This window comes from Pyxicephalus adspersus, chromosome 9 (assembly GCF_032062135.1).
Source record: "Pyxicephalus adspersus chromosome 9, UCB_Pads_2.0, whole genome shotgun sequence".
Lineage (NCBI taxonomy): Eukaryota > Metazoa > Chordata > Amphibia > Anura > Pyxicephalidae > Pyxicephalus > Pyxicephalus adspersus.
This window is the reverse complement of record NC_092866.1, coordinates 25,408,979-25,424,658: the sequence shown is the minus strand read 5'-3', so window position 1 is coordinate 25,424,658 and position 15,680 is coordinate 25,408,979. Positions and strand designations below refer to the sequence as shown.

The 15,680-nt window shown below is 36.1% G+C and overlaps 1 protein-coding gene and 1 long non-coding RNA gene across 4 annotated transcripts in view; one reads left to right on the top strand and one right to left on the bottom strand.

Annotated features, from left to right (window-relative positions):
* Positions 1–3,355: 3,355 nt before the first annotated feature.
* On the bottom strand, positions 3,356–6,782 carry IRX5 (iroquois homeobox 5). The gene is made up of 3 exons (XM_072422951.1): positions 6,249–6,782; positions 4,532–4,934; positions 3,356–4,388 (listed from the first exon to the last, which is right to left on the bottom strand). The coding sequence occupies exons 1-3, from the start codon at positions 6,492–6,494 to the stop codon at positions 3,622–3,624; spliced, it is 1,416 nt and encodes a 471-aa protein (XP_072279052.1). The 5' UTR covers positions 6,495–6,782; the 3' UTR covers positions 3,356–3,621.
* A 165-nt stretch (positions 6,783–6,947) lies between these two features.
* Positions 6,948–15,680, top strand: part of LOC140338660 (uncharacterized) — a 28,603-nt gene continuing 19,870 nt past the window's right edge. For 2 of the 3 annotated variants that reach the window (XR_011922293.1, XR_011922292.1), the window contains exons 1-2: positions 6,951–7,088; positions 9,191–9,660. This is a non-coding gene — a long non-coding RNA (uncharacterized lncRNA). Of the gene's footprint in view, positions 7,089–9,190; positions 9,661–15,680 lie in introns of all 3 variants that reach the window. The other variant, XR_011922294.1, reaches the window with a different exon arrangement.

Sequence of the window (15,680 nt, the reverse complement as noted above, 5' to 3'; positions counted from 1 at the left end):
AACATGTGCACAGTTGCCAGCTGTTACTAGTACTCATACCAGTACAGTAGTACTAATATTACATCCTGAAGTCCATTCATTTTCTATGGATCTGCGGCTGGAAGAACCTACATGTACCATCTTCAAAGAGCCAGCAGTTCCCTGGCATGCAGAAGTGATAAACACACTACAATTTCATGGCCAATGTGAACATACTTAAGTCTCGAGGCAGGCCACTGGTCTGAATTCAGCCTAAGGATTCCATGTAATGCAGGTGGTACTGGTAAGAAGAGAACCTATCATTAAAAGAGACAGTGATGTTAGGATACATGTATCCTAATGACAATGGGATTAATTTACTAAAGAAATTTACACTGTTTACTTTGTGAAAAAAAATATCTCATTTACTAAGCTAAGATATTTCACTTAGCTTAGTAAATGAGACGAACCCCTGATGATTTCAGCCATCCTAATATGTGCAGGGAAGAAATCCTGTTTTTTTTTACCTTGCATGTGATTGGGTCTTTAGTAAACTATCACCATATTCACAAAGCTGACATATTGCAAGGTGATAAATCACTTTGGTAAGTGAACCACAGAAATCAATCCCCTTGTCTCTTTGGTAAAATGTACTGAAGCCCTTAATCTTATACTTTTTCATTTCCTAAAAATGCCAATATTTATATATATATATATATATATATATATATTCAATTATACTATTGGCTAAATGGTAAGCCTGCTAATTACATACTATGGTTTTAATATATGTAAAACAGCACAATTCCTGAATTCATAACCAGCATCATGTGAGGGCAGTAGATTGCCATGCCTTGCCAAAATTAATGATGTGCCCTCTCTAAATATTTTTTATTACTACCTTGTAAAGATGCCAACTAATTTAAGTTATAATACTCCTCTTCTGACCAGTGTCTGATTCCAGCTTTGTATGATCTTAGTGCAAATTTGGTATGGGAACTCTACTACTCTTTGTATTAGCAAAGCATTTTACTGTACGAAACAGGTGCCTTTATTATGTTTATTGTGTGTTATATATAATTATTGTGTGCCATTACAAAAGGCTTGTGTAAGTGCCTTTGCAAAAGAGTTCACAGGAAGAAGAGGGATTGTGAGTGGGTGAGGTGAACAGAAAGATGGAGGATGGAAATGGTCATATTGAAACCGCACAGCTGAAAACATATTCATGGGGAGGTGAGGTTTAAAAAAATTGTTCTGAGCAGTACAAAGGCAGAAATTTAATAGATGGAAATAATTGGGCACCTTGTTAGTTTCTCTATATTTGTTTTGCAAAGAGGAGCATAGCAAAGAGTTCAAATATATTTGTCCAGCAGGAAAAGGAGAAAGAGACAGAGGGAAAGATAGAGTTTCAGATGTTGTCTCTAAAGTTCTATACATGAATTTCTGTAGTTATATGCATGATAGAGACATATATACTGTAAATAAATGTATATATATATATATATATATATATATATATATATATTAGAGCGCATAAAAGTGAGCAAACTGCATTATATTTGAATTATTATAAAGTGATTTATATATATATAAATATATATATATATATATATATATATATAGTCGGATCCAGAATGTGATCTGAAGCCTAACACTAAAACACAAAAGGGTCGGTTTAGTTACTGAATTACTAAGAATACAATGAGCCAAATCAGCCTACACCAAATGAAAGTGAGCGGGAATGAGACACAATAGTGGACCCTACACTTGGGAGAACACTTTATAGGCTTTATTATGCCTCATTAAAAGAGACTGCTGTGACTCGCAACTCCCTTCTATACAACTTGTCCATTGCAGTTTTCTGCACAGCCCTCTCTTGACCAAAATGTCAAAGGTAGGAGGTCAATGGAGTGACTTCTATAGGTGGGTGAGTAAAGTGGGTCCTTTATTCTAGGAGGGCAGAGATGTAACTTGATTCATTTGTTGAGGCTTCTGGCATGGGCCACCATTCCACATGGGCAGGCTTCAAGATCATTTAATTAAAGAGAAAATCCTCTATACAATATGTATGTGCTTTGAAGACAACGGCAAGCGATGATGTCTGTGCAGTTGGGCAAACGAAAACAGTCCCTCAGGTCATTACTTTTAATCCTAGGAATAACATGCTATGATTCGAGCGTAATTCGTTCTGTGGATTATTTGCAAACGAATATTAAGAATCGTGGGATCCAAATAAAGTTTTTTCATGGTATACTTAATAAAAAGTTGAAAGTATGTCAGCAACCAAACGCCCAAAACGAATATGTTACATTCATCACTAGTTAACAATAATAATTTTGCAGAATAATTAAAAAAAGAAACGTATAAAGTTTATCACTAGACAACCCTGTAATAATTTTTCCAATTCTAAGAGGATATATATAATATTGGATTTTAGAAATCAGAGCGAAATGTATATATATAAATATATATGTATATATATAAATGTATATATACATGTGTATATCTTAAAAAAATATAAAATAATTATACCTAACGGCATATCTATATAATGATTTTGAATACTGAAAGAATACAAAAGTTCATACTAATTAAATTGACTGGGGGATATGTTTTTTCCATGTATCCGATTTGTATGTATAATTTGGCATGTAAATCCCATTTTAGGATTTGAATTGCAGTATACCTGATACCTTTCTCTGTCCAATCATAATTTGCATATCGGAGACTTTTCTTTCTTTATTTTTATCTTCTTTCATAAGCCTGCTATTCACACCTATGCAAATAACGAAGCAATGCAAGCACAAGAGCGACACCTAGCAGCGAAACAGAGCATTGACCTAGATTTACCTTCCATTGAGCTGCGCTCTATCCCCAGGCTTGTCTCTAGAAACAAAACCCACATTCACTCAAAAGATTTTTTCGTCTTGTAAAAAGCGAAAATTAAAAAAAAATCTAAATGATGATATAATCGATGATTACATAGGGTCTGATGCTCTAAATAACATAAAAACACGATGTGTTCTACAGTTCCTAGTCTTTGTAATGACAAGATTCCTGCATAAAATCGAATTAATTAGTTAAGGTCAATGCTTGATTGCTTAGCGTGGAGTAGGGCATTGGTTAAAATTAATAAAGGTTAACACATTCACAGCCAATGAGGACCATCGAATAAATGCTTTTCAGTCTCCCTATTCATTTGACTCCCCCATGCAAACTGGAGTTATTGTATGGAGAGAATAAAATGAAAGAATTTAGGAAAAAGATAAAGAGAGAAGAAATAGAGGGGAATAAATAGATGCAAAAAAAAGATTTTGAAAATATTCGTAAAAGTATTCTAAAAAGGAAAGTAATAATTCAGCAAAAGTTCATATATTTGTTACAAAAACAGCATAAATCAATGTACATCGGATTTAATTCCATAATTTACTTCAAAGATAGTGATGATTCATTTAAATACAAAATGCTACATTAAATATACAGGTTCATAATAATACAAATTGTGAATTTCCTTGAAGCTGGTTATAGACATATTGAGACCAGCCAGAGTTATTTCTGCAGTGGTCTTTAGAATGATTTAAACTTTCTTGATGGTGAATTGGTAAACTGTCAAAGGCATTTTTATGTTTTAATAAATTAAAGTAAGTCCCACTGAATCCAGAATTAAAGGCTGGACATACCTTTCTTTATTTCATAAGCAGAGTCTTTGCTAAGGTCTGCTTGAGACTGACTTCTGAGTTTGCACTCTTTGGCCATACCTTCAGCTCTGTTTAGGACAGTCTGGGTTAATCCATTAAAATGTGCATTGTTGTTGGCTGAAGCTGTTGTGTTAGGTCCATGGTGGCTGTGCATATGACCAAAAGAGCTGTAGTTCGTGTAGCCAGGGTAAAATGGGGTGCTGTAGTAAAGGGGTCGGGACAACACAGTGTTATTGGGAAGGGGACACGTTGATGCAGGGGATTTGGAAATAGGGGATGAACTGCTGAGCATGGACTGGACTGTAGTTGTTCCAGATGTGATTTCACTGTTTTCTTTAGATTTGTCCGAGGATGTGGCAATCTCTGCCAAGGACCACAATTTGGGTTTGGAAGCTGATGCAGGGGGTGAGTGGATGACCGATGCGGCATTGCCGGTAAGTGTGCCATGGAGGAGTGGGGTGCGCCTATGCACAAGGTCTATAGGGCGGGGATGCTGGGCTGCTTGCTGTAGTTGATGATGATGATGGTGGTGAAGATGGCGATTATGTACAGTCTGTTCTTCCTGGGCCTGTCCCATAGGTGGAGAAGTTGGAGCAGAGCTTTTACAGAGATTGTCACTAGACTCTTCAGCTTCTTTTAATTCGGAGTCACTCCTGATCGAAACCAAATCTTTCTCCTGAAGATTTTCATTTTCCAAACGATCAGACTCATCCCTGGCTGGACTTTGCTTTTCTGTAAATAAAGCAGACAGAGAATTATTCACAACATCCAGAATTTATTTACCTGAATAAATAAGGATTTAATTTAATGTCTAGATACATTGAAGGCAATCAGAGAGATTTATGACAAAGTGCTAATAATAAAAGAACACTCACCTGTGTCTACATCCAGCTCCCCTTTCTCGTCGGGTTTTAGAGGTTCTTCTTCATCATTTTTCTCTAGATCAATGTTCTCCTCCTCCTCCTCATCTTCACTCCTGTTCCTAGGTGTCCAGGTCATTTTATTCTCCTTTTTAAGTCTCCTCCTGGCATTGGCAAACCAGGTGGACACTTGGGTGAGGGTCATCTTGGTGATGATGGCCAACATAATCTTTTCTCCCTTGGTGGGATAGGGGTTCTTCCTGTGTTCATTGAGCCAGGCTTTTAAAGTAGCAGTGGCATCCCTGGTGGCATTTTTCCTGTAGGCTGGATCACCATAAGGATAAGATCCCAAGGGAGCAGCATAAGGATGATACCCTAAAGAACCGGCCATGCCTGTGCTGTGATCATATGGAGAGCCCTGAGGGGATAAATAATAATCATCATCATCATCATCATCATTTTTTTATATTCAAACATCAATGTCATTTGTGAACCTAATGTTGTTTCTTCATTGTTCATAAAACAATCAAGAACGTCCACACAATAATTTTTGCAATCTTATGCAGATAAAATAGGTTATTTTATAATTTATTCTAGTAGATCACTCATATAGAGATCGCCATTCTGCTTGGTTCTCTGGCCTATGGTTGCTTTAAGCCTGGCTCCACTATACCATACCCAGCTGTATTTAGGATGGAGCAGGGGAACTGTGATCTCTACAGCTGGAAGCAAAAAAAAATGAACCTGATCCAGCCTTTAATTTCCCAACCACACCTAGCCCTGGGTCCCTGACAGCCATCCACTAGAAACATTTCACAAAGATTTAATTAAGTCGCTAGTCGCATGGGGCTTTATTCGCCTAATTAAATCAGAACTGGGCTGATAAAAGCATTAAGGAACATTTGTGACTTTTACAATGCCAAGAGTAAATACAGCCCGATCCTACAAATGTGTCAATGAGTAGCTGCTTACAAGACAACTTACATTTTCTCTAATAAGGGATAATGGGGAAATGTTTCGGGAAGGGGGTTAGTTTACACCCAATTTCGGATTTATCGCTAATCAATCGATAATGTTGTTAGCCATTGTGAAATATCATTCTAAGTTTTCAGTCTCAGTTTGAAGTAAAACAGATTCAGCAACTGGACGCTTTTAAGATCACATTTCGATTGGGTATGTTTCCTTCTAATGGAGGCATCCTCTGTAATTGGAAACATACTTCATATTTCACATTGACTCATTCAGTGCTGGGAAAGTCAGAGACTTGATAGATCGATTCTCCAGCATCCATGTAGTTAATATTTCTTTGTAGAACTTTGATACGATCCCAGATATTACTAGGAAACACTAAATCGTTATAGATCTAGTTCCAGAAAACTTTAAACTACATATATAGGGGCAAGTTTTGGGGGTTCCCTCTTGTTCTTGCACACAAAGGTTTATTTTAGGGGGATAAAACACAGATAATTATATACGTTCGGTGTACTTTGTATATTAATATTTATAAAGCGCCAACATTACATTAAATAGGGGTTGCAAATGACACACAGGAGGACAGCATCCTGCCCCGAAGAGCTTGCAATCTAGGATGCTTTGTATATTAAACAACCTGCTATGATTACAAAGCAAAGAAGCTGAGGCTACAATGGCAGATGACTTTCCTGGGAGCCTTTGACCCCCCATTAGCCCCTACTTTCTAATCATTTAATGGATGAACAATGACAATTCTTACCACATAAGATGTAAAGGCAGCAGCGGGGTCTCCGCTATACTGGAGAGGAGAATTGAAGCCAGCTGAGCTAGCTGTGAATGTGGATCCAGCATAAGGTGAGAAAGCAGATCCAGAAGAAGACCTTCCCAGCTCATCAGTCCTTGGTCCAGAGATGACACTAGTGTTGTAAGCAGGGCAAGAATACAAAGCCAAAGAAGCAGATGGTTGGTAGAAATAGCCCTGAGGATAGGACATGGCCAGACACATGCATACACTCTTATCTTTGGAGACACGCACACTACAAGAGAAATAAAATGGGGGGCACTTCTTCTGCTAGGGGGGCTCTTGGAGGGAAGTGGGCTGAAGTTGCCAGTCTGCAGATCCAGCTTGTTGTCTCTTGCAGTTGATATCTCTCTCTCCCTCTCTGCTCTTCTTGCTCCCTTGTAAGATTTTTTTTTGTGCTTTCCTTCTGTGCAGGGAGGGAGGGGAAAGTTGGGTGGGAGTGTGGGTTGGTGTAGACTTTGGAAGCAGAGGTCCTGCTAAGTTGGAAAACGAGGAATGTGACGCCTGATGCTCCTCCTTTGGGGTGTTGGCAGGGAAAGGGATGGTGATGGGACTGTCCAATTATCAGCATGCTTCCCCCCTTTCTGTATTGCCTCTCTCTTCCAAGGGGAAGGCTGCCCCTTCATGGCCATCAAACACAATGCAAGCTCTACAAAGAACAGCTCAACTTTCTACCGTGCAGGCTTAGATCACCGACTTACCCGCAGGGCTGCTGGGAAGAAACTCTTTACTGATTGACTGGCCAAGGCAGGAGCTCAGCTTTGTATCCAGCTTTGTGCTCATACTGACCTATACATTGTGCGTATGCTTACAATTATTGCTTTGATAAGATAGCAACAACCAAAAAAATCATGGATTTGTTATAGAAGCTTCATGGCAAACAGGTCAATAGACAGAGATGGCTTCTGCTGCCTGTTGCTTTGTCTGTAATACCCCAGTGTTTGTTTTTTGTTCTACTAAAACACATAATAATAATATAATACTACTACTAATAATAATAATAATATAATAATAATAATAATAATATAATAATAATAATAATATACTAACGTTGTCACCTTGAACTAGCGATTCTCCTATTCTAAGAAATGTGATTATGGAGGGAAGAGGAGGAGGGCTTTAAGCGGGAGATTTTGCTAAGGATCTAAGGGAATAAAGGTATTTTACCCTTCTACATAAAACTCATAAAATGTTTTCAGAAAAAAAGCAGATTAAAACCACATGAAGTACAGTAAATCCCCATAGATCAGAGAATGTAATCTGCTTTGATCCCTCTAGATATATTTCTCAGAATGACAGATAGATAGATAATAGATAGATAGATAATAGATATATATAGATAATAGATATATAGATAGATAGATAGGTAGATAGATAGAGATACATATTAGATTTATAGGTGGATAGATAAATAATATATAGATAGATAGATAGATAGATAGATAGATAGATAGATAATAGATATATAGATAGATAGATAATAGATATATATAGATAATAGATATATAGATAGGTAGATAGATAGAGATACATATTAGATGTATAGGTGGATAGATAAATAATATATAGATAGATAATAGATAGATAGATAATAGAGTTATTCTGTAAAGGTGTTATAATATTCTGTACACTGCACAATATCAGGCAGTAGGGTGATTTAGGACCACTGAATACATGAGAACTATTGCTTACACCAGTTAGGGGGCATCCTTCATTCCCTGGGAAAATGAATCAAGGGATCTGATTGGTTTCTAAGGATAGAAGCTCCAATTTTCTTTGCTGCAATTTTCACACCATTGTAATTAACACACAAAGTAATGTTGCTTTGACTTCTTACTTTGAACAACACCCAAATGCATCGTTTGTTTATAATAGAACACTTCTAAATCATGACAGCACAGATCGAAATGTCTAAATGTGGTTTTATAAAGACATATCACATATTAGATTGTGAAACCCTTTGAGGGACAGCTAGTGACATGATTGTGGGCTTTGTACAGCGCTGCGTAATATGATGGCGCTATATAAATACTGTGTAAAATATCAGCCGATATGATTAGAATATGAGATCAGATCTTCTTACCAGTATATTGCAATAAATGTATAAAAAGCCGCTGTATTTGCCATTTAGGCAATATTAAAGAATAGTTGTTGTAGAATGTCACACTTTGCTTCTTCATAAATTACTTGTCGGCAATCTTTCCTGTAGAGAAGGTTATACATGAATATACTAGACAGATCTATTATAATATAATAATCCTCATTAAAATACATAGATCCTGTATAGAAGGTATACATGATTATAATAAATAGATATAACATAATAATCATAATAGATAGATCCTTCCTGTAGAGAAGGTATACATGAATATAATAGATTAATTGATTATAATATAATATTCCTGATTCTAATACATAGCTCCTGTATAGAAGGTATACATGATTACAAATCCTATAATAAATATGCCTTGTCAATAAATGATGCTCCAATTCTATAATTACCGCTGATCATGTGACTTATTGATAAATATTGTTTTTAGGGCAATGAGAAGGCGATCTATTCTTCTATACACTGTCAGATCTGCTAGAATAATAGCCATGACATATTTTATTGCTAGACTCATAAGAAATACACGACTTGTGCTAATAATACTCTGCACACAAGGGTAGGAATTCTGCATCTGACTCTTTTAAGTACAGATCTCATCTACCCTGCAAACATTGGATAGAGATCAGAGCAACGTAAATACTGAGCGAGTTTACATAATTTCTTTGGAGCACAATTTTCCTCGGGGAAAGACCTTTAATTGGCGGCATGAGCGCTATCTTGAGGATTGTATGCTTCCTGATTATTGATTCAATTCCCAGGCTTTTTACTAATTCAGTGTGTGTATTTATAGCGCGATCACAGGAGCCAGGCTTACAATCCCAGCTGGAAGGATGAAGAGAGGAGCTTCCTGGCTGATCTGACCAACATCGGTGAACAACACACCGACCGACCGACCGAGGATAATCATGCCATGGCAAACATTCATTCATCACCAGTAGATTGTGATTTTAGGAGAAGCAGCGTGGACCAATAAGAGTTAATCCTCTGCCATCTCTTTAACATAAATCCACTCCCGCCGCCTCCCATTGGGTAGCTGCCTGCAGACCTCTGCCTTGTGATTGGCCCGTGGGAGGTGCTAAGCCATGGGAGCGAAAGGGTGCATGTTAAAGTAACGTCATGGCTCATTGATGCCCTGCTATGTGCCAATAATGACCTGCTCAGCTTCCATACAGCTTAAGCAGACAGTTAATAATTACAGGGATCCAGGGCAGAGAGGAGAGACAAGCTCCTATGTGTTCTAGGAGTCATTGCTGGAGAAAGGTAAGCGAGGGATCTTATGGGGATTGGGTTTACTTGCTGCTCCCACATGCTGTTTTTTTTTTCAACTTGACAACTCTGAGTGTCCCTGAGACTTTGTTGGCCAACTTTTGTTTCCATTGTGGGAGGCTTGGAGACCTCTCATTTTCCTTGTCTATTCAAGTGGAAACGATTTGAATGTGCCTGTCTACACATGGGATCAGGAGAGGGTCACAGCCATGTCCCCAAATATGTAGAGGTGGAGGGGTGCCCACTTTGCTCTGAATACATTGCGATAGCCCTTCATCTGTCACTTGTCCGCTAAATATTGACTTGTGTCTCCATCCTAGCATTTATTATTATTGCCATGCATTGGCCTATGGAGACAAAAGTTTTATACGTGTAATAAAATGATCGTTTACGTTTTATTAGGAGTGCTTTCAGATCTGTGATTTTTTTATGCTTCGTTACTCTTTTCACAGATGTGCTGCATTGCTGCCGTGGCATTTACTAAATGATGTCAGTCCCTGGGGTTGGATAGAAAATCGGCAAAGATAACGGGCTTTATAGCGGTTAATAAGCACTCATTTCTCCCTTTAGTACTGCACAAAAAATCGAGCTGTGTCCTCATCCATCTTCTTGGATTTGGGATTTTTTTTATCACAGCTGAATAATAAAATCGTGATGTTTAAATCAGGTTCCTGCCATACAAAGGCGAATGGTGAGATTAACTGATATTATGTAAGAGATTAATATCGAATTAACCCTTTATTGGAGTCAATTCAATCCATTAAAATAACATTTTTAGTTTGGGTAATATAAAATATTTTACAATGAAACCTGAAATATATAACAATTATCAGACGAAGAAAATATGTCCTTAAGAATCAAAACTTTAAACATATCTATCTATCTATCTATCTATCTATCTATCTATCTATCTATCTATCTATCATCTATCTATCTATATGGTATATGAATAATTTACTTGGCAAGCATTTTATTGTACTTTATATTCCTTACTGATTTAGAGTATGTTTCTAGTCCCCTAATTTTTCAGCACTAAAAATAATATTTCATTCTGCTAAAAAAAAATTAAATGCTTCTGTTGAAAAAATATGAACTAATAATTGTACATAAATTGCTATATTGTATGAATGTTTTTGCAGTAACATTGTTTTTTATATCATTGCTGCTTTGTAACTTATTGCTTTTTTGGTATGTAAATTGTTATTTTAGTCAATGATACTTTGTGTCTGAAGTTTTTCTCCAGGGGGAAACTTTGTTAAGCATTGATGTAGATTTTTATAACTTACTCCACATGTTTTTATAGATGTAAATGTATTGATAATTAGGCCAGAAGGTGACTTCAGCTGCAACATGCAGTAGCTCTAAATGATCATTTTGTTGATTCAGGTTTATGAGTTATAGGAATACTGAAAGTGTCTGGACTCATAGGGAAGGTATACATTTGGGGGTGGACATAACAAAATATTTATAGGATACATGAAACATTGTAGATGGGCAGGAGAAGGAAATATGGACAACTGCAGCTAATAAAAATATTGGCTATTTTAGAAATTTGTCATTGGCTGGCCGCTGACTTGAGCGTTAATAGGCGGAGCTTTATTTAACCAGGAACTTTGTAGTATTTCCATATATTTTAGTCTTAATATGAAATGTTCAGGTAGCAGTGATATATTGTCAATCAGAGGGCATTTTTAGTCTGTAAAGCCAAATGTGATGGCAACCCTCTCCCAACAGTTACAGTTTTTTAATGATTTCAATGGCATTCACTTGGGGGTGGGATGCCTCAATCCATTTGATTATAAAAACAGGTTGGAAATGACTACAGATGATGTACTGGGTGGTGTAACATTTTCAAAAAGTGCAACCAAAGCATTTAAAAAAGCTTTGTAAGTTTACACAGTGGATTGTTGCTTAAATAAAATAGCTGACAATAGCAAAAAAAAAATAAAAATAAAAATGGAAAAGTAGCCATTGTGAGATATAAACTTCTAACATCTAATTAGGATCAGAGGCATTCATTTTCACTTTCTTGGTGGTTGTCCAAAATGATCACTGGTTTACTGGGGCAGAGTTAGAATAACACAATTTGTAAATAAATAAACTCATTTCTCCTATTTTATATTCTTAGCAAGCATGATATTTTATACTTTCAAATGAATCACTAATCCCCTTGTAATTTATTCTAGGTGTGCTGGAGTAAAATAACTCTTGCACTGCAATAAACCAGTGTTGATTATTGTAAATGCTAAGCAATTATAATTGAAACAGAACCATCTAGCAGGCTGTGCTTTTAGTGCCAGGGGGAGATTGCAGCGAATTATAAAGCAGTTCGATAGACACTGTTTAGAAACATTATTTAAAACTGGCATTAATGAGAAATCTTCCTATCATGATATGAATCACTGGCTGTTTCAAGGCATCTGTCGCTTCTGATACATTTGTCTGGCTGATTTCTCTGTCTTTTTGCTAGAAAATGATTTTTTTTTAGATTTGTGTTTAAGGTTGCTTAAATATAGAAAAATGTTCTGAGCAACTGCTAAAAAATTAACAACCCAGATGTCATAATTTTTTCTGCTTATATTATAATAAAAAAAATATACATTTAAGATCCAACAATACTTTTTGCTGGAGCAATAGTCAACTATGCCCATAAAACAATTAGAATGCACATCTGGTGCCGATATCATTCTTTACCTAGCAAATACAACTGATGTGCGGTGGAGTATGTGACTGTTGTGATGGGGAAGTACAGGTCTGGGCCTTTAACATTCAAGATCTTTTGAAACTAATAATAACTATATTATTATTGTAATTGAAAGGATCAATTACAATTGGACATTCACCAATGAGACAAAGTGCCTGTGAGCACAGAAAATCTTGTGAGCACCAGTTTACTTCTATGATTTTATACAAAATTAACTTTCATTACGACAAAGTTGCAAAAAGTAGCCAGGTACAGAGTGATGGTCTTAAGGGCTTTCTCTTTATGTAGCTTTCTCATAGTCAGAAATTTTAAACTACTGATTACTCAGCAATACCATATGAATTTTAAAAAGCAAAAGTGAATTCTTAAGTGGCACAGATTGCCTGCCTGATGTTTGCATATTCACATATATAAAACAAATCACAATCTTTAGATACTAGTGACTATGGTGAAAATGTGTTGATATGTGTTGCAAAACAGTGCCAATGTTAGCCTAATTAAAAAGCATGCTGTTGTTTAAAATAAAGCCCTGCTATATTTATTTCTGTAAATGTTAGTTAAAATGATCCTCTGAGGCCACTTAACAATGCTAAGCACCTCAGTACATTATCAAAGACCAGGCAAGCGTTTGCAATGGGGTTCTATTAGCTGAGCATCATTGATGGCCATTTGTAATTGCTGTAATAAATTAATCAAATGACTAATATGTTGTGCCCATAACTAATATGAACTAAACAAAGTGAATACCCAAAAATATTAACATACATTAAAATGAAATGAATCACTGTAAATCTTGTAATTGTAGTTCCATTTTTTTTGTAAAGGTCAAATTAGGCCAAATATCAAACTTAACATCTTTATGAGATTTTTCCAATTGCAGTTTATAGAAAGGTCTTATCAACTTTGAAACCTATTACCAAAGAAAAAGAAAATAGTAACCAAAGTTTACATTTACAAACCTTAAAAATTGGTCATGTAGAATTAAATAGAAAGTGTATCATGATCGTGTATCATGTACTTTGTAAGATATAATTTTTAAGACCTAGTTTGTTAAAGTTACAAGTTCACTCTCCTGGCTGGCAACATTCACTAATGGGGCCAGAAATTCAAAGTATTGTGCATGCATGTATAATAAAAGTACTCATATACAGGCCACAGTACTCGGCCACAGGACTCGGACTCGGCCAGCCCTCTCTTATGGGCCACAGGACTCTCGATATTCGTAGCCCATCGTGAAGTACAGAAAGGGAAAGGCATGCAGAGATTTTTGGAAATGTGTGCAAGTACTTTCAAATGTTTAGGCATATTAGCTTTTCAAAAACTATTTGTGATTTTTTTTCCTATAGGTAGAAATATTTTCTATCAATATAACTAATAATAGTAACAAAAAAAAATTTATGATGCTTAATACTAATTTTGAGATTTATTGGTGCGCTGGCAAATAAAGATTTACATGTAGACATTTTAAGTAGCTTGTTTGAGCATTGGCTGTAAGGTCCTACATAACAGTAAAATATGTAAGTGTTTTAAGAGACTTTTGTCATGGCATCTTTGGAAGACATTTCTTTATTTGGGGAAATATTTGTTGTTTTCAAGGGTGAACATGTAACAGCATAATTGTGCATCTCTTCTCAAACTGTGACCAACACCACTTCTCCTAATGGTGTGTGCCAATTCGGCTCCAAAGCTTCCTGTATTTTGCTAAGCGCTATATCCCTTGTGTTCCATCTTGGTATACTCTATAAAATATAGGAATTCTTGTTGTTGCATTCAGAGAGTAGATTCAGGGCAGTGTGCTTAGTCCAGGGTCACTCTGCTGACTTTTCCTAATGGATGATTTAAGTACCATGTGAGTTGTAGTGGTCCAAAGAAATTTCCTTTTTTTACATTTAAATGCCTATGTACTATCCTGGGCAGAAGGTGAATAGATAGAAGATGGCTAGTATGTGGAAGTATTAAGAAGTTGGAGTGTGCAGAAATAAAAAAGAAGACTGAGCTGTGCTAAGTGGGCTAAATGGGAGGGAAACAATGCCTGTAAGGGGTGTTTACATATATTTGTCCGGTTTCTCCTTGCTGTAAGATGGAATCGATCCATGATTGTAGTAAATGATCTTCCAGTCGGGAGTAAGATGTCTGATATGGATGTTCTGAAAAGGCAGCGAGAGAGAATCTTCCTTGTGGGGTAAGAGATTTGGAGATCAGGTATATGAGCATGAGAATGACATTTTCCCTTTTTGGGGTAAAAGTGAGGCCAGGATTATATTTCTTTAAGATTTGATTATTTTAAAATATACTTCAGGTAAGTTGAAGAATAGTTTTTGGGTATACAAAGATTGTTAATATCCATACCTTTGCTGTTGAAATCTGTTGTAGATGATTGTTGTTACATTAGATCAATAGAAAGTTTATTAAAAGGGTTATGATGGTATTTGTGAATTTTTTATGTAGTTGTTGCAGTATACTCACGTTTAGTGTGACTGATCAAAACTTGGGTCACAGAGTACCTTATCAATTCCTATAGGCAAGAGTTGTAGGCTGTTCAGAAACAGGAATGAGGAACAAATATAAAAGGGTTGAGTTGAAATATACAACCAAAGAGGCTTTGTTGGGGAGCTGAGCCCTTCAAGTCTGACTATGAGCACAGGACCTCAGAGGCGGAACAAGCCTTTAATTATGACGTAGAATTCCAAGATCAAGCTTAGGATCAGGAAGAGCAGTTGGTGCAGTAAGAGTTTGCATCTGCGTCACAGTAAGTGTGGGAAAATATTTTCTTTTGTGTTTACGTATAGATTTCTTGATAGGCCTAGTCCAAGAAAAAAAAAACCTTAGATATAAAAAAACCACAGTAGTTTGCTCTGGAGTCCTATTGATTAAGAAGTTTTAACACTTAAACTTAGGTTCCCAAGTATCAGATTTATGTATATAAAGTTATCAACATTTGTTCCTTTTATTTATAAATATGAATAGTTTGTAATTATGTAAGTATTTGCCGCTATATTTGCTAATAACCAACCGATAAGTAGAGTCTGTTAACCTAGCAAAAAGAATGCTAGTGAGATAAACATGGTATACAATTGTGTGTTACCAATTTTTTAAATTCTTTTTAAAAAAAATCAGCACATGGTTGGCTAAATTATTTAAAAATGCTATCTCACTTTACTTACCAACATTCATGTTTTGTTAAATAAACACCTGCAAGTCTCAACAGTTGTGCCTTGCTGCTCTTTGATACCATAGAAGTCCATTAGTTGGACAACCCTTTAAAGAATTAATTCTCTGACAGATACCTTATTCCACCAGTTGTTATGAA